General features: G+C 43.0%; 1 protein-coding gene across 2 annotated transcripts; it reads left to right on the forward strand.

The window, feature by feature from the left end:
• Positions 1-255: 255 nt before the first annotated feature.
• Positions 256-18,628, forward strand: SFT2D2 (SFT2 domain containing 2). 2 transcript variants are annotated; one of them, XM_037908629.2, is made up of 9 exons: positions 256-411; positions 3,503-3,589; positions 4,985-5,070; positions 7,066-7,147; positions 8,975-9,010; positions 9,103-9,161; positions 10,437-10,466; positions 12,210-12,252; positions 14,620-18,628. In XM_037908629.2, exons 1-8 carry the CDS (start codon positions 349-351, stop codon positions 12,247-12,249), a joined length of 483 nt encoding a protein of 160 aa, XP_037764557.1. In that variant the 5' UTR covers positions 256-348; the 3' UTR covers positions 12,250-12,252; positions 14,620-18,628. The 2 variants fall into 2 exon arrangements, with proteins under 2 accessions (XP_037764557.1, XP_037764552.1); XM_037908624.2 differs by having other exon boundaries at positions 257-411; positions 12,804-18,628.
• The last annotated feature ends 341 nt before the right edge of the window (positions 18,629-18,969 follow it).

The raw sequence follows: 18,969 nt of genomic DNA on the forward strand, positions 1-18,969 counted from the left end.
TGCCCTGATTGGCACTGAGAGTGTGGAAAAGGAGCAGCATGCTACCAGTGAAGGCTGATGCCTGGCTAGGAGCTGCCTTGTGGCATAGACGCCATGTGCCACTGGCGTCTGGCAAACTCTTTCAGGAGAAAGGCCAATATGGACTACAGCTCCCAGGACGCACCGCGCCAGCGGGTCGGGACTACGTCTCCCACCATGCACTGCCCCGGATTAGCCGCCGGGTTGGCTGGAAACCGGCGACTTCCTGCCCGCGGTGCGCGCTGGGAGTTGTAGTCCCGGGGGCGGGGCGGGCCAGTCCTAAAGTAGTCGGACCACGGAAGCGGGGCGGCGGCGGCGGAGCCAGGCAGGATGGACAAGCTCAAGCGGGTCCTGAACGGGCAGGACGCGGAGGAGCAGGGCGGCCTGAGCGAGGTAACGAGCCCCCCCGCTCCCGCTGGCCAGGCTGCCGCGGCTTGTCCCGGTGCGGGCCCGCTCCGGGCCGTGCCCTGCTGCGAGCCCGGGCCGGGCCGGGAGGCTCGTGTCAGGGGTGGGGGGCGACCCCCGCGGCCCGTCTGGGGAGGCAGAGTTTCAGTGCAAGCCCTGGAGCCGGGAGCGGTGCCCGGCCTGTCAGCGCCGCCCTCCCCGGGGAGCGGGGCCGGGGCCGGGCATGGCGCGCCCGCTCCGGCTGCTGCCCGCTGGGCTGGGAAGCGAGTCCTCCCCGCCGCCGCTCCCTGACGAGCTGGTAGGAGGACACGGGAGCTTTACAGGGTCTCTGTCCACCTCGTCCGCTGGTTCTCAGCCAGGGAGACCCGTCCCTCTCGGGGTACGCAGCGGTCTGCCGGGGGTACATCACCTCCTCTAGATATTTGCCTAGTTTAACAACAGGCTACGGAAAACGCACCAGCGAAGTCAGTACAAACACAAATTTCATACGGAGGCTTGTTTATACTGTTCTGCATACTGCCATGTAGCGACCATATCCATATTCCAATCGATTTATAATTACTTGGTAAAATGGAGAAAGTGAGCAACTTTTCAGTAACCGTGTGCTGTGACCGTTTTCTATTTTTAGGTCTGAGTTGGTAAATAAGTGGTTTTTAAGTGAGGTGAATCTTGAGGGTATACAAATCAGATGCCTGAAAGGGATATAGTAGTCTGGAAAAGTTGAGCCACTGACCTAGGGTATGCCTTCATTGCAGTGTGACCTCGGGCTCAAGCCCAACTTCCCTTCTGGCCACACAGACCTTGTGCTAACCAGGGTCCGAGCTTATATTGTAAACTCACGTTATCTGTGCTACCAATAACTTTAAACACTGTCAGAGTGTTTAAAGGGAAAGAGTTTTAGCCACCCAGTGTATCTCGCTGTTTGTGGTCTTTGTTGACTCACTGCATTTCTTTCCTCTTAGACAGTGTAAATCAGTTCCACCTTGGCATATGGTTTTGTTTTCAGGTTCTGAGTGCTACATTGTTTGTTTTGGGTTTCAAACACTTTAGGGGAATGGTTATTTTTTGAAAAAAGAAACAAATAGCCATTCCCCTAAAGCGTTTGAAACCCAAACAATGTAGCACTCAGGAGCTGAACACATTTGGTTTGTTTTTACAAAAATAGCGTAAACCTTTTTGTTCTTGGATTTTATAAAAAAACTACTTCCTGCAAAGCTTAAATCTTGAGCCAAATGCGATGCCATGCAACTTTTCGAATGTTTTATATGTGGAAAGGTGACTAAACTTCCTAGAAACTAGTCTGATGCCATGTATTTAAATGATTTCCAATTGAATGAATGAAAATGACTTCATAATCCCACCCAACTTCTTTCCCTCACCTTCATGCCATGTGTCTAAAACTAAGTACGCTCTAGTGTGTAAAGGGCTAACATGCTCAAGTATTCATAAATTCTAGAGTTCACTGAACAGCAAAAAGTTACTGTTTGGATGTTTGTGGGTGGGTAGGAAATATGTTGCAAGGACTTCACTCTGACGAGATGGGTGAAATAGAAACATTATAGTTCTGTTCCGTGTAGATGAAGGCAACATAGAAAACAGAGAACAGAAAAAAAATTGTGGTGCTTTTTATAAACTGCTTTTTCTATGAAAATTTGACTGGAATCTGCCTGATTTCACTTCCAGTGAATATAGAAATTAAGGGTAGGAGAGGGGAAATTGATAAATAATAACTGAGAATATGGCTACACTACAAGTACTGTAGTGTCACAGCTGTGGTGCTGCAACTTCACTGTTGCTATGTTGCACTGTAGACACTTGTTACAGTGATGGAACGAGTTTTTTCCATCATTGTAGTAAATCCACCCCCACAAGAGGCAATAGCTAATTCTATGAAAGAATCTTCTGTCGACCTAGCAGCTTCTGCACCACAGCTTAGGTCGGCTTAACTACATTTCTCAGGTGTGTGAATTTTTTTGCACACCTGAGTGTGGTAGTTAAGTTGACTAAGTTTTAGGTGTAGGCCCAGGCCTTAATGTGGAGGCGAAGAATCTATGCTCGCTGAGGTGGATATGTGTCTGCTAATAGAAGAACAGGAAAGGTTAGATATGTAGGTACAAATATAGTGGAATGAACAGACTATATAGTATTGTGGCAAGCTATTCACTTATTATAGGTATCTAGGACTTGATAGGGGCCTCATTCTGTAGGTCGGGGTGGCCAACCTGAGCCTGAGAAGGAGCCAGAATTTATCAATGTACATTGCCAAAGAGCCACAGTAATATATCAGCAGTCCCCCCATCAGCTCCCTCGCAGCACCTCCCACTCACCCGCCAATCAGCGCCTCCTCGCATCTCCTGGTCAGCTGTTTTGTGGCATGCAGGAGGCTCTGGGAGTGAGGGCACCACAGGCTCAGGGGAGGGGGCGGGAAGGGGTGTAGTGGGGGCAGGGCCTGTGGCAGAGCCAGGGGTTGAGCAGTGAGCACCCCCCGGCACATTGGAAAGTTGGCGCCTGTAGCTCCAGCCCTGGAGTCGGTGCCTATACAAGGAGCCGCATATTAACTTCTGAAGAGCCGCATGTGGCTCCAGAGTCACAGGTTGGTCACCCCTGATGTAGGTAATAACATACTTCTCATTTACTTCAGTGGGAATTCTGCTTGCAGTGTGGTTTCAAAACTGAGCTCTCTGTTAGTAGTATTGCTGTTGTATATGGATTCATTTTTCATTTATTTTGTGTTCTAACAGAATATTTTTCAGATGGTGCTTAAGCTGCTGATGGAAATAGAGCTATAAAGTTTGTTTTGTTGGGACACAAATTGATGTGTTAAAATGGGTTCTCAGACTGGGGGTCGTGACCCCTTGAGGTTGCAAGGTTATTACTTTGGGGTCGCGAGCTGTCAGCCTCCACCCCAAATACTGCTTTGCCTCCAGCATTTATAGTAGGGTTAAATATAAAAAAAATGTTTTTTAATTTATAAGGGGGATCACACTCAGAGGCTTGATGTGTGAAAGAGGTCACAAATACAAAAGTTTGAAAATCACTGTGTTAAAGGATATGTCTCTCTCTTTGTTTTTGCTTCCAGATCGTTGATACAACTTCATTAAGCTGGGGCACGAGAGTGAAAGGCTTCATCGCTTGTTTTGCCTTAGGAGTTCTGTGCTCTGTCCTGGTAAGTTCTTCTCTGTCTGTCCACTTCTGCTCTAGGAGGAGACTTGCGTTTTGAGCACTTTTTATAGCACCCCAAAGTGGATAACAAAATGATGTACAAACTGGCTCCAGTTCTGCCAGCTGCTTGGGACATTGAGCAGGCATCTGGATTGGGAAGGGAACACTTTGAAATGCAGCTATAAAATTAAACTAAACATAAACTAAAAATCAAGAAGATGATCAGTCCACTCCTCTTTGATTTGTGAGGGACTGGGTGATGTGTGGATCAATATGCAGCTTGTATGAAACGTGATTCTCAAGTACCAAGAGGAATGATATGAGGTTGGCTACGTGGGATGGGACTGGTAAACTAGTGCTGGGGTTCAGGAAGGGAATGGGATTCAGGACAGCCAGGAGGACTGAGCCAGGCGATACTAAGGATGCATCTACATAGGCAAATTGAGGGATTGTGTGGTAACATGATTTAATCAGTCTACAAAGGTCAGATCAAACTGTTTTATAACAGAGTCAGAAGGAGCACTTTTGTAATGAACACGGTTCAATGAACCTGACATGGTAAAACTTGCCTTGTAGATGGAAGTACATCCTTTTGTACTATATCCATGTATCGGATATTCCTACTTTTCTTTAAAGAATAAGATTTGCACAAGTATGGCAAAATTACCTATTTGTGCAGAAATTGATTTCAGTTTCGGGGAATGTCCCGTCCCTGATGAAAGCAAAAAATTCCAAAACCCTTTTTATAAAAAAGGAAACTGGGTTCTATCAGCAAGTGTAATGTAATGCTCTGATCACTATAAAGAATGTGAACAAACACAAACCAGCTTTTGTAACTGCCATTCAGGTTTAAGTTTTTTAGTGCTTCTTCACTGCTACTAAAAAACACTGTTTTGGGGCTATTTTTGTTGCAACGTGAAACAATTTTTATCCAGTCAGGTCTATAAAATCATGACTGGTGTAGATAAGGAAGCATTTACTACTTCTCATAACACAAGAACTAGGGGTCACCAAATGAAATTAATAGGCAGCAGGTTTAAAACAAATAAAAGGAAGTATTTCTTCACACAACGCACAATCAGCCTGTGGAACTCCTTGCCAGAGGATGTTGTGAAGGCCAAGAGCATAACAAGGTTCAAAAAAGAGCTAGATAAATTCATGGAGTATAGGTCCATCAGTGGCTATTAGCCAGGATGAGCAGGAATGGTGTCCCTAGCCTCTGTTTGCCAGAAGCTGGGAATGAGCGACAGGGGATGGATCACTTGATGATTACCTGTTCTGTTCATTCCCTCTGGGGCACTTGGCACTGGCCACTGTCAGAAGACAGGATACTGGGCTAGATTAACCTTTGGTCTGACCCAGTAGGGCCATTCTTATGTTCTCTTATCTTCCTTTTCAGGGTACTTGCCTGCTATGGGTGCCAAGGAAAGGACTAGTTCTCTTTGCAGTATTTTACACTCTGGGGAATATTGCATCCCTTGGAAGGTAACATTTCTGTAAAATAGCTACCTGATACAAAGGCAGAAAATGGGAACAGAATGAGTGTGTGCGAATGTACCCATGCTTGTCTGAGTGGTGGAAATGGTGGGACGTGAGGCTGAATGTTCACTTCTCTGTACAGATCTCTAAAATTCAGAAATAATAGAAGAGGAACAAACATGACTGATTTAAACAGTTCAGTTCTTGGGAAATGAAACCGTTTCAACTGGTATTTTCTATTTACTGTTTGGATCAAATATTGTCTGGATATACTTGCTAAAATAAGAGGAATGAAATCTCATCCTTCCTGCAGGGGTCAGGAAGACATCTACATAACTTATGTATTGTTTGGTGCATCATTGTGGTTTTCTACACTTTCCTCTGAACCATCAGCTATTAGTCCATGCTGGAGGCATATCTTTGTATAGGTAGTCTCACTGGCCTCACAAGAGACCCTGGCTATCACTGTAAATAGCTTAATGGAGACCTCTTCTCAATGTGCAGCTGACATAAAAAACAAACAAGATTTTAGAATATGTAAGGAATGGGGTGGCAAATAATATGGAGACTTGCTATAATGCCATTATATAAATCAAAGGGGCAGCCTTATCTGTAATGCTGTGTGCCATGGTGGTCACCCCATCTCGACTAGCTTATTACAGAACTCGAGCTATAAAGCTTGGTTTGTTAAGTTGGGACACGAGTTGATGTGTTCAAGGATATGTGGGCCCTTAATTTTTTTTTACCTGGACTTTGCAATCTGTATTATGTAAAGATTTATTTTTCATTTAAGAAGAGCTATGAGAATGATCAAAAACATGGAAAAACTCATGTGGAAAGATTGCAAAGATTGGAATTCTTTGCCTTAGAAAGAAGATGAATAGAGGGAAAGTGATACAAGTACTAAGTAATGAATTTTCTAGAAAGTTTAGCGCGGGAAAGCCTGTTCTCCTTGTCTTGTAACATAAGAATCAGAGGACACTCAAAATTAAAAGTTGGGAAATTCAAAGCCAATAAAAGGAAGTACTTTGTCATGCAGTGTGTAATTTGACTGTGTAACTCATTGCCACATGACTGTGAGGGAGGGGAGACTAGTGAGACTCCATCATTCCTGGCATGCAGTAGAATTAGGCATGCCAGTGGCTATGTGGTTGTCCTGGGTACATACCATCTGGCTGATCCTCACAGGAATACTCTACTTGGCTACTCCTCTCTCATCATCTGTGGCTGGCTTGGGATTGCTTTCTTCTCTCCCACCACTCCATCTCCTCCATTATACTGTATCTTGGGCTGCTCTTGACTGAAGCAATGGCAGCCTGTTGTCAGCAACAAGAGGGAGGAGAGGAGTCACCTTAGGACCAGAGAGAAAATGGGTAAATAAGCTGGACATAACAAGCTAAGATTTAAAAAAAAAAAAAAAAGTTAAATGAAAATTTGATCAATTTAATCTGAGCCTCACTGTTCTACAAAGTCAGCCGAGTCTGATGGCACTTTAAGACTGTGTCTGGCGCGTTGGTAGGAAGTGAACTCATTGACTAGTCTGTGTAAATGCAGTCCAGGTACCTCAGGGATCACTTTCATCAAATCAGAATGGAGACCTGGGATAGGACCCGTTGACCTCCACCAAGCTTGTCCCTACACCCCTTCTGGAATGTTTGGTTTTGAACAGAGATGGAGGAGTCTAGATTACAAATGTCAGCACTTGCTTCTTCCCAAGACTTAGTCTGTTTGGTGCCCAGTTCTTGGTATGTATCTTCCCCATTGTCAGTAGGATACTGATTTTTATTCTATAGTACTGCCTGGCTGTCTTTGCTATACAGATAGCACCAATCACCATAATAACATAGGCACTGGTATCTAGTATAGTAGTGGCCCTCTAGGACAGAATGTCAATTTATGACAGCACAGTAAGCATGCTTGATTAGGGCATCTTACAATTGAATTTTATTGCTGTATGTAGATGTTTTACATGTCTGTGTTATGTTGTTTTGCTTGTTACAGCACTATTTTCCTTATGGGACCTATGAGACAATTGAAAAGAATGTTTGAGCCTACTCGTTTGATAGCTACTATTGTTATGCTAGTAAGTATCAAAGGATCTTGTTTTAACTAGTCTTAATTCAGTGCAAAATTCCAGAACCAAGTTGTCAATAGTGGTGTGATCTAGTTACATTCACAGTGCTGCTTTTATTGCTGTTCTTATAGCACTGGAGATGTATATAGTTATAGAGAACACTGAAAAAGACAGGTCCCATGTTCTGAAGAGCATAGCCTAAATCTGGGCAGTACAGTACAGGGTGCAGTGGTTTAAGTGCATGAAGTAGTAGAATCATTATCACTGAGGGGATTGATAGGTGTTGCTGAAGAAGTTTTGGAGAAATCTGACGCGCATGCACACCCACACACACCCACATGGGCAACATGAAAGAAGATGTGAAGGCAGGAGTGGGACTGGGAGTTATTTAGAAGAGGGTTTGGGATGAAGCAAGTGGAGATATAGGCAGACAGAAATGTAACATTAGAGTGTCAACCCTCTTATTTTTTTATCTCTTATTTCTACTTACCCTAGCTGCTAGTTTCACTCTTTGGTAAAATGCTTGTAGGTGGAGTTTCATAACAAGGTACTTGGAGAATCTAGTCATCCTCAGGTGACTTACAGCTTCATGTATAATTGAATTTTTGTGGGAACTTTGCAGCTTAGCCAAATGCATCTAGGTTAGTGGTTTTCAACCTTTTTTCATTTGTGGACCCCTAAAAGGTTTCGAATGGAGGTGTGGATCCCTTTGGAAATCTTAGGTGTAGTCTGCAGATCCCGAGAGGGTCTGCAGACCACAGGTTGAAAACCACTGTTCTATGCTAACGACAACCTTTTGTGGACCCCTTAGACACAGGTTGAAAACCATGGATCTAGGTGGTTACTAGGCTGTAGGCTCTTTCAGCTTTGAAGCATCTCAACAAAGGGCTTGTCTTCGTGTACAGCGGTGCAGCTGCAGCGCTTTAGTGATGATGCTCTTCCATGGTGTATTTAATCCACCTCCCTGAGAGGCGGTAGCTCTGTCGACTGGAGAAGCTCTCCCATCTACATAGCGCCATCTACACGGAGGGTTAGGTCAGAATAACTACATCACTCAGGGGTGTAGATTTTTTTACACCCCTGAGCCAACATAGTTATACTGATTGGCCAGGTCTACACTCCAGACCTATAAGTGAAAGTGTTGACCTTCAGCTGTAAATTTAAGGAGTCTAGCAAAAAGCCCTTCCAGAAGTGTCATAACTGTGCAGCTCCTATTTTTATAGTAAATGTGGGTTGTAGGCATTACAGATGCCTGAAGTGGGTGGATCATTCCTACATTCAGGCCTTGGAACGCTTTAAAATAAATAAATTAAAGTAGTAGCTAAAAGGTACCTGAACATTTTTCATAGTCTCAATTGATATTAACTGGATAGCGGTGTGATACCCCAGGGCTGCTGTTTTAGTGATTTCAACAGGAAACAGATTCATGGCATGTTTAGAGACAGGCAAATCAGAGCTGCAGCCAGAGACCGAGAGGAGCTGGAAAGCTCTATATTTCTATTTAGATAAGAAAGTGAAGTAGCGTACCTGAATGTGTATACTAACTAATAAAACTGGCCTGGGGAAAAAGTAGGAACCTACAGAAATTGCCACAAGCTGTGGAAGCCTTCTGCTGTTCCTTGACTGCAGCTGTGATCGTCCTTTTGTGATGTTCACCAGCTTGCTGCTTTATTTCATATTTAGAAATAGTATAGATAGGGCATTTTAAATAGCAATTTTTACATTGGCTCAGGTAAAATATTGCATTTCCCTTCAGTCTTCCTTTATATTTGCAAAAAATATATTTTAACTGTGGAGTAGTCTCTATTTTAACTGACATGCTCTGTTCTCTTCTAGTTGTGTCTCATACTAACATTGTGTTCTGCCTTCTGGGTGAGTATTTGGATCTTGTATATAGCCAGTGCACACTAATAAATATATATGCTCATTATTTGATTGCGTTATTGTCTGTTTTCTTCTTTCAGTGGCACAACAAGGGACTTGCTCTCATCTTCTGCATTTTGCAATTTTTTGCCTTGGCATGGTAGGTAACTTTTCCCCCCTCCCCCTAATAGGGAGGGTGTAGCATCTGAATTCAGTGGGTATGCTATGCTAAACTTTTCTAGGAGATGGATTCTGAGTTATCAGCCAAGGGGGCACCAGCCATCTGTAGCAGCACCTTTTCCCCAGGCACTGCAACTGTAATCTTGGCCTTGTGCAGAGGGGAGGTTCTGGAGAGGGGTGGGAGAGTCTGAGCCTGCACCACAATAGCAGCTCCTGGGCCTGGCTGCGGCTTCAGGCATTTCAACCTGGCACAGAGAGGGCTGCAGCATCACTTGGGTTTGGCACCATTGGTTTGATGATTTCTGTGGGTGCAGTTTAACCCATGAACCCGTGCTAAAGCTGCCTCTGCTCTCTTCCCCCTCCCCCCCCCAAAGTAACCTGGATTAAATCTAGCTTTTGTGGATAGATTGTCAGAGGACTGTAAAGTTGTACGAATTATGGTAGGGGAGTTCTCCCTTTCTTCTAGCCACCCAAACAAGAAGCACCTAGCCAAATTAATCCTAATGACCTGATCTTCATGAGTGACGTCCTACAAGGCATTTGAAATCAGATGGCTTGTCCCTGCTCTCTGCTCCAGAGTGCTGCTTGGAATGGGCTGGGGGCAGAGCACTTCTACTGCAGAGTCTCTCTCAGTGGGACTCTCCCCTAGAGTTTCTCTTGCTCTTTTTGGAACCAGCAGCAAGGTTCCCTTGTTTGGATCAGTTTGCCTTTGCCCATTCAGTCCTCCCTTTTACACTAGATTTTCCCTTTCTGGATTACATTGTTCTTGACTGTTCTCTTTACTTTGTGTAGTTTAGATCAGGATTGCTTAGGGCCAGTTTCCTTTTCATTATTATAACTTTTGTACAGCTTCCCAGGTCATTGCTACAGATGCTGTAGAAATAGAAGGTTGACTAGGTGTCCTTATCCAAGTCACCCAGTACATCACTAGCCAGATGACTGATCCTACTTGCCCCGGGGGTTGGTGCATGTAGGGTTTCAGAAAGAGGAGGATTATTGTTAATAAACATTTTTATAGCGAGCCATAGCTTTGGCGCTTCATGGATTCAACAGAGTTGTTTTCAGGAGGATGGCTGAGGAGGAGCTTGCGTGCCTTTCCACTACCTGAACTGGTGTTTTGTCTTTATGTTCACTGAGACACTTCTGTCTCTGTTTCAGTGTGGTGTGGGGAGGAGTTGTTGCTTTTGTGTATGACTCTAATGTAATCTGAAGTTAATGGTAACTCAGTTTTTTTAATGTTCTCTTCCTCTCTTAGGTACAGCATTTCTTTCATACCATTTGCAAGGTAAGCTTGATTTTTCCTTATTATATTAGTGAATATCTATTAAACTCTATCTTACAGTTAACTCCCCCATAAACTGTATGACTTTAAAATGGTTGTGCTGCCATTTTTTCTGAATGACCTTAGAGTTGATTACAAACTAAACGCCTCAGAATTTTTCACCTGTGACTGAAATGCAGCTGTTTCCGGGGTGGGACATGGCAGCAGGGGGTTAGGAGTTCTTACCATCCCCCCTTTTCTCTTCTCCCCTCCTCCCAGTAAACTTTTCAGGAAACATCAGCGTCCCAGCGAGTTGGCTGGCTTTTTTGCTGAAACTCACCCACTACTTTTTTCAAATGTTGCATGCACTGAAAGGTGTACTGCATTTGGAGGCATGTAACCTATAAAGTGCACGAGACTGTATGAATATGCTGCCAAATAAATCTCTCAAGTTATTAAACTCCCCCATATTCCTGAACACTGCTGCCCTCCAGAAGGTTGATGACAAGCTTGTCCTGTCAGTTGCCAGATCCCCTGTGACAAACTCGGTGGTTTTCACACCTGCAAAAATCATCCCATGCTGCCAAATGAAATGTAGGCACGTCACTTGAGGGAGTTGTCCTTTGTTCTCCGACTTGCAGAGGTGTTAACTACCCGCTTTGCCTTGAATGATCTCTTGCAACATGTCCTAGCTCCTATGCTTACTAATCTGTTCCCCCTTGTACTTAAGGGCCCGTCTACCCTTAAAACGCAGCTTCGGGGAAGGGGTTGGAATGGGGACAGGGAAGGGGTGGGAAGAGGCAGGGCAGGGGCGGGGCCTCATTGAAAGGATGGAGTGGGGGTGGGGTTGGGGGGCAGCGATGGGGGGTGTCAGTGATGCGGCCCTCGGGCCAGTGCACTAGTCCTCATGTGGCCCTCGTGGTCATTTGAGTTTGAGACCCCTGCTCTAAGCCGATGGGAGAGAGCTCTCCCATTGGTGTAGTTAATCCACCTTCCCGAGAGGCAATAGCTATGTTGGCAGGAGAAGCTCTCCTGTCAATCTAACCCCCTGTGTAGAAAGCGCTAGGTCGGTGGATTTTTCACACCCCTGAGCGACATAGTTATACCTGTCTAGGTCTGTTGTGCAGACCTGGCCTTAATCTTAGTGAACTAAAGCCACTTTACCCCTGAATGAGAGCATCCATACAGGTGTTTAGCATGTTTTAATTCCTATGCATTTACTTCACACCTTTAGTTGATTTGCCATAACTTTACTGAGTGTTCCAAAGTAGACAAGTCCTTAGCCATGTGGTACATAGTCTGCAATGGAATCCTAAGAATTGCCTTTTGAAAACATAAGCAATAACCCAAAATACTACCGATGAGCAATGGAACTAAACTAGCTGCCCTGTGGGACCCTTAATTTAGATTTTCATGTATGCATTTAAGATTTCCTTTAATATTTTTTTTTAGAATGTATGCATAACAAACATCTGTGTCCAATTCTGCCATCCTCTCTTTTTCCCACTCCTCCCCGCCGCCCCCCATAGACAAGTACATAGGTGCATCTCTCATTTAAACGAAACTTAAAGTTGTCTCCACTACGTACATACCATCACACAGGTTGCATACACCTATGTAATGCAGGGGGAATGCTGCAGCCTTACATATGGAAATGTACACTGTGCAGGAATAAATGTCTAATTCTTCAAGCAGCATATCTTGGTTACTGCAATGAAATATTTGGGGAAGCAGCCCAGTCACGTCAGTATTTCTCTCTCTCCACAGGGATGCTGTGAAGAAATGCTTTACTGTTTGTCTGTCATAACAGGTATATGTGCTGTTTTGTGACATTCTAGCAAGTACAGTGGAATTATGCTAACTGTTTTGTATGTACCTTCCTACTTGTGTCTCAAATATATGCCTTGCAGCTTGTAGGGGAGGCTTGTATTAAAATCCAGCATATCTGGTTACTTGTGAACAATGATAGTCAGTCAGAATAATGAAGTGGTGCTTTCTGTAACATTTAGCCCAGCTGGACTGACATCTAGAATTCAGTTTTGTTGTTTTAGATAAGTTACACAAATCATGCAGAGTGAAAAAAAAATAACATTTAAAGAGACACTGTTAGCCTAAAAATAATAGAGTAGATCCTCCACTGGTGTAAAACAGCACAGCTCGATTGTCTTCAATGGAATTATGCCAGTCTAAACCAGCTGAGGATCTGTTGCATAGTAAGACCCCAAGGCTGCACTTTCTGACCTCCTCCTAGCTTTGAAATAACTTTTAAAACCCTAATGTCTCACCATCTAGATTTGTTTAATTTTTTCACTGGACAGTGAAACTCCCCTGATCTGTTCTTTCTTTCTGGCTCTCTTGCAGGAGCTCAGTGCTGCATGGTGGGATTTATAACACTACCAGGGAAGGTTTCAGTCTAAACGGGAAAACTATTTTGTCTGAATATTTTTGAAAGTTTCATTTCTTTACCCAACTACTAAAGTTTGGGTTTAAACTACTGACAGTGTCTCTGTAAAATAATAACTCAAAAAGAGCATTGATCACCACTGGAAAAGTGCTAGGAATTCAGTGCAACCAAGGTAAATTAAGAGGCCCTTTACCTGCAACCGACCTGATTTCTGCAACTTGCCTGCAGCAGCTAGCAGTATTGCAGGGCAGGGAGCTGCATTTCTCACATCAGGTTAGATGCCCATCCTGTTCCCAGCTGTATTATGGGAGAGAAACAGAACCTAGGACTTGGTAGGTAAGCAAAGGAAAAACTGAGCTTCAGTTAGTTTTCTGGGCACAGATTCTATCAGAGATTCTTTCTAAATGGTCATTGTGTTTTACTTAAAAGTAGGAAAGCATTTCTATACACCCTTTAAAATAAAAAATCCTCTGCAGAGGGTGACAGAATTAGTGTTAGGAAAGGAAGAGACACTGTTCTTCTGACTTACCGCTCTCATCGGTTCATACCATTTCTCACTTCTCTGCACAAAGGTGAGAGATCATTAAATCCCCCTGTGGTTCAAATATCACGCTGTGGAGCAGAAGAAATGCAGAAGCGTATGCTCTCAAGTGTCTATATTCTGAGAAGAGTGATAGTGATAGCAAGTACAGCTTACTAAGGAAATGTATGCAGGATTAAACTGCCAACTTTGAACAAATTATACCTAGTGGCTGGGATTTTTATGATGCCAACAAGTTCCAAGACCACTTTAACATCCCCTTTTTCTGAATCCTTAGCCAAATTCTTGTGTGAGCTCAACACAGTCATCCGGCTCCAAGTTGTACAGTGGCTCATTGGCAAACTTGGTATAAGTTAAGCACTTGGACACTCTTATCCTGTGTGGGACACTGCTTCACCACTTCATATCTCCTTTTAATGCATCCTTACCTTACTGGTACAAAGGCTTATCTTTCACATTATGGGCTGGGACCAAGGTCTGGGAAGATGATGATCAGTGAGGCTTTGTAGATGTGTGTTTGCAAAATCTTGGTGTTTTTTGCAAGGCTCATCCTTTGTTCTTTAAGGCCCTCCCTGCCCCCCAAATACCACATCAGGGAGCCTGGTCACAACTTGTAACCTAGGGGCAAACATGGTTCTGATTTGTAGCATAGCTAGGACCTTACCCATAGCTCATAATCAAACAAGGCTAGCAACAAAACAGTGCGTCAGTCTCACAGTTTCATGGCATCCAGAAAGGTTATTAGAATCTGAGAAGGAGTTATTTAAAAAACAAAAAACCAACCTTTGTGTCCTTCAGTTGTTCTAGATAGTTTAATGCATTCCATTTTCACAGGATCCTTTTCAAAGCCCATCATCCAGTTTAACAGGGTATCTATGGGGTTCTTGTGGCTAAAGTTACTTTCTTAGAAATCCATTAGGAACAGAACAGACCTTAAAAATATGCCCCAGCTATGCTTGGAAGTATGGGAGAGCTATAGAGAACAGGTTCCTCCATAAAATAGTCTGTTTGTGAATGAAAAGGAATGGGGAATTAACATTCAAATTAATATGGTGACGCCATTATTTTTCCACGCTCTTTCCTTGAAAGAAAGGAGTAGTATAGGACCAAGAGACACTTTCGTTTTTGTACCCCCATGGTTTTTAAAATCAGATGTCATGATACCTTAAAGCAGTAGCCTCCCTGGGCCACCTAGGTTTTAACAGATGGCATTCATCTCTCTCCTTCCCCAGGAATACAGGCTCTGCAGCCTGGGCAGACGCCCTGATCTGTTGTCTTACTCTGTGTTGCAGTCCTGTTGGGTGGAGACTATGGAATATTCCTCTAACAACCACCTTGCTGCCATCTTCTATCTGCACACCAGCTCTCCAGGGGTCCTGGCCACAAGATATTACTGAACTATTCCACTTCCGCCATGAAAACAATTCTGGCTTCAGCTCTATGCTACTAAAGTCCTGAAGCTGCTGTACTACCACCTGAGGTCTAGATCCTAGGGACTGGAGGGGTGTAGGGGTGTGACTGCTGACTTTTCCAGCCATAGCAGCCTTCCACTTTGAGCCAGAATCTATACACAACGGTTACCTCTGACTGTCTGTGGCCTCTAGTTACTGTGCAGTATGTTGCTGAGCAGGCAGCCTCTCTGGGTTGATGCAGACTCCCTTAGGCACCGAGAGAGGCAGCAGCAGACACTCATGAAATATCCCTCATCGGATGGCAAGTGTAATCATCTAGGCTCAATTCAGTTAGGGTCCCCCCTCCCAAATCATCTGCGAGTGGAGGGCTTGGGGAAAACTAGGGACAATTGCCCCATTCACATTGTTGCCTGTTGCTCTTGAAGCTGCTGCTTGACTAGTCGTTTTGTAACTCTGTTAGAATACCACGTTCCCCCCTTTGGAGCTGATGAAATCCCACTTTTTGCATGATTTGCGGACAGGTGGACACCAGTCACAGTCCAGCAATTGAGTTGTCTCTGGGGAGATGATTCTCATTTGCTTTCAGGCTGCAATAAAGCCTAACTCTGCTTACACACATACAAAAGCCTTGTCCATCTCTCACAAATGTATCGCATTTGGTTTAGGCAGTTTGGCTTCCTTTGGCTTCTTTGTTGTTTCAGCTGCTTCTGAGCTCTGATTTCCAGGGAGCTGCCTTTTTTAATATGGGCCCCTGGTTTATTATGCCTCCTTAAGGCTGCGTGATTTTGTGGTTCAAGCAGAAAGCTGGGAGTTTTTTCCTGACTAGGACAAGTCCCTTAACCTGTGTGCCTCAGTGTAACTGGGAACTGAGCTACCTCCCAGTCTGTATCCTGCCAAAGGATCCTATCCAGGTTTTTTGTAAGTGTCTTTGCAATGTTTACAAAATGCCTCTGTAAGAGGCAATTAGAAAATCTATCCCTCAATGCCTTGCTCAAGCCCAAGTTTATTTTAGCACTAGCTTCCCTGTGGGAATTCTCGGAAAGCTCTATGTAAGTAGCATATGCTTCCTTTCCCGAAAAAAGTGCTGTTAACCAAGTCCATCAGTGTAGGAGCTTAAGCAATTAAATCTTGCAGTGCTGGATTGCTTGTTCCTCTACTTCAGATCACTCATTTCTTGACCTTCACTGCCTTCGTAAAGGGCTAGCACTTGTACTGGAATGTTGCACCAGAGCACACGGCTTTCTAACCCAATCAGGAGCACCAGAATCAAACCTCAGTTTTATACACTGGATAGAACTTTTGTATCTGCATGTTAGCTATTTAGAACCGTTCTGCTAACTTTTTGGCAGAATGGTTGATTTTTATAAATAGGGAATTTAGGGTTTGGAGCTGTACAGTAATTTGTTGCCAGCACACAGATTGTCTGGGTGTCTTAAATTTCAGATCCACAAGCTAATTATTTTAAATGCAGAGTTCCAGCCCTGCAGCTCTTGAGTCAATAAGTTTAGTAAACTGTATTTCATGTAAGGTTGTTGAATGTCCTTAATGGAGGTAGGAGAGGGGGACTCAGAACTTTGAAAGAAAAAGGAGGGCAGAGGGAATGGAGGCATAATAAGCACTTGAGTGACAGCAGTGTTCATATTAGCCTCTGGCATTGCAAAAATTTTCCATGAATGAATCATACTCTTTTGGTTGGGGGCTAACTGGGTAGGAAAGACTCCACCCACACTATCACCAATATGAGAAACACTCAGGTTTGTGGGTTCACCTCCGAATGGCTTTGCCTAATAAAACCACTTCATTCTACTGAAACAAAGGCTTGTGACTTCTACTTACTTAATCTCTGTTCAAATTGCTGCTATGTTTGATTGCAACTGAATACTTGCCTTGTTACTGAAATATGTTGCATTTCCATATTTGTGCCTGTAATTAACCTGTCCTACTTGTATGCCTGCGTATTACAGTAGCCACTGTATTCTACCTGCCTTGCATACACTCCTCATCCACTACGGTATCAAACAACATAATACTGTAGTTAATGTGGAAATAATGAAACTGGACAGTAGAATACATTCCATGTGAACTCACTTGCACTGAAAAGGCAGTTGTTATTTTTGTTTGTAAAACAAGCTTCCTTGTGTTTTCTGTTCTGATGGGTGGTTTATTGATGGGTAGGTGGGTGTCTTAAAGCTACCAGATTCCTGTATACAATTCCTCACATTCAAAATCTTTCTGCTGAGTGCACAGTATGTCAAAAACACACAGAAAATAGTATTTCTTTCATTAAAAAAAATTAAAAAATCCTGTGTTGGATCTCAAAGTTGCTTCCCCTTGCCAAGCTCCTTCCTAATTTTACAGAGCGCACAACCACAAGGGCTGAGATTTTCAAAGAAGCTGAAGGGATGTGGGTATCAAACTCAGTGGGATTCGCGTATCTAGCTCCCTTAGGCAGGCTTGAAAGTCTTCGACCAGCTTATCTTTCATTTGCTGAAGCTGCAGTACATGTTAATATAATGCTACTTTAACCAAAAAAGGCCTTAAAATCCAATTCTAGCCTGGAAAATAACTTTTTTTAAAAAAAAAAACAAGCAAACAAAAAGCCTGACTTGTCAGATTCGGTAGGAACAGAAATTAGAGAAATCTTTTCACCTGTAAAGAAAGCACGTTAGTTCTGGAGTGTCTCTGGCGCACATTAAATACGAAAGCCTATATGCAATTTGTAATCGCTCTTCTGAGTAGAACCTGACTTTAATGACACATAATGAAGTGCACTTTGACTACTGACACTGCCAGAGGCTTTTTTAATGACAGCATTTTAGAAAAAGAAACAAAATATCCAATCTTGTTAGTAATTTTATTACGATTGAATATTAAAGACGAGTTGGATGGGCAATCTTGAATCCCAAGGAAGTGTGTTTTGTACTCAGATACAGAAAATATCTTGTGACAATTCGTTTTCAAATTTCACATGATGTTGCAATGGATATTCCTGGAGAATACAGCAAAGTTGCCAGAACTCTGTGCAGCATCCTGGGGCAGGTTTCATTCAGGGAATTGAAGCGCTGTGCCAAATTTGTATAAATTGGGAGCAGATTGTATCTATCTTATCTTTAATGCAGATGTATGACCCACTGTTTCCAGCTTACAGTTTGCTATGGTCCACATTTTTGTATTAAAAATGGTGGCCATAAACTGCATTGTAGAACTCTGGGAGGGGAGACGCATTTGGCGAGCCTTCGTGTACTAGGAGATGACACTTCCTTGTACGTGATTGCAATCTGTCATTTTAACCAGTTTAATTTCTAAAAATAGTTTGCAGTCAGTTCAGTTGCCTTATTTTCATTATGTTAATGCCTCCTTTTCAGGATCACCACCATTACTATCTATAATCTTGTTATAGGTTCTAAAAACTATTTAGTAAAAAAAAAAAAAAATGCTTTTGTCTTAATTGCAAATGCATACATGTTAAGACCATAGTAAATCTTAACCAGATTGTGAAGGGAAGCACAGCCGCTAAATATGGGGGTATTCCATTTTTAAAATCTTATGCCGAGCTTTGAAATGTAATGTGGTGATTTTTTAAAAATAGCTTTATCAACTGAGGGATTTTTGTAAAACAAACATTTTGTGAAATTCTCCACTACAATGACTGTTTTGTATTATAAGCTGCTTCTGGACCTTTTATATATATCCTGGTTGCTTTGTCTGACTTTGTAATTGTTCAGTAAATGTTTTTTAACTTATTGCAAAACATTTTCTGTAATGAAGCTAGATCCTAAGACATGTGAACATCATTGTTTTTCAATAAAGTTGACACTGCAGTAAATGATCTGTTGCTTCTCAATCGCTTTTAATTTTTAATTTAAATGATGCAGAATTTTCAGGTGAAACTGAAGTGAAGTTAAGTAGTCCATAAAAAATAGAATAGTACAAAAGGGCTTCTTTTATTTTAAATTCAGCTGGTTGTGTGTGTGTGTGAGAGAGAGAAAAAAATAGGGGAAGATCGGGTGAGGAGCTATAGTATGAATATAGAACTGGGAGCCAGGAACACGTGGTCTAATTCTGTCTCTGATTTTGGTCAAGTCCCTTGATCAAAAAAATATCAGAGACAGTTTTTGAAAATGTTGGTATGCCCTCATTTTTTGGGCTGCTTGTAGTTACTCGTGCTTC

The sequence above is a fragment of the Chelonia mydas genome, chromosome 1 (genome assembly GCF_015237465.2).
Source record: "Chelonia mydas isolate rCheMyd1 chromosome 1, rCheMyd1.pri.v2, whole genome shotgun sequence".
Lineage (NCBI taxonomy): Eukaryota > Metazoa > Chordata > Testudines > Cheloniidae > Chelonia > Chelonia mydas.

What these genes read in the sequence shown, in the direction of transcription:
- SFT2D2 (XM_037908629.2), top strand. Translation starts at nt 349, where the DNA reads ATGGACAAGCTCAAGCGGGTCCTGAACGGGCAGGACGCGGAGGAGCAG. An exon ending in AGCAGGGCGGCCTGAGCGAG is followed by an intron (nt 412 to 3,502) that starts GTAACGAGCCCC and finishes TTTTGCTTCCAG; the next exon opens with ATCGTTGATACAACTTCATT. An exon ending in TCTTTCATACCATTTGCAAG is followed by an intron (nt 10,467 to 12,209) that starts GTAAGCTTGATT and finishes CTCTCTCCACAG; the next exon opens with GGATGCTGTGAAGAAATGCT.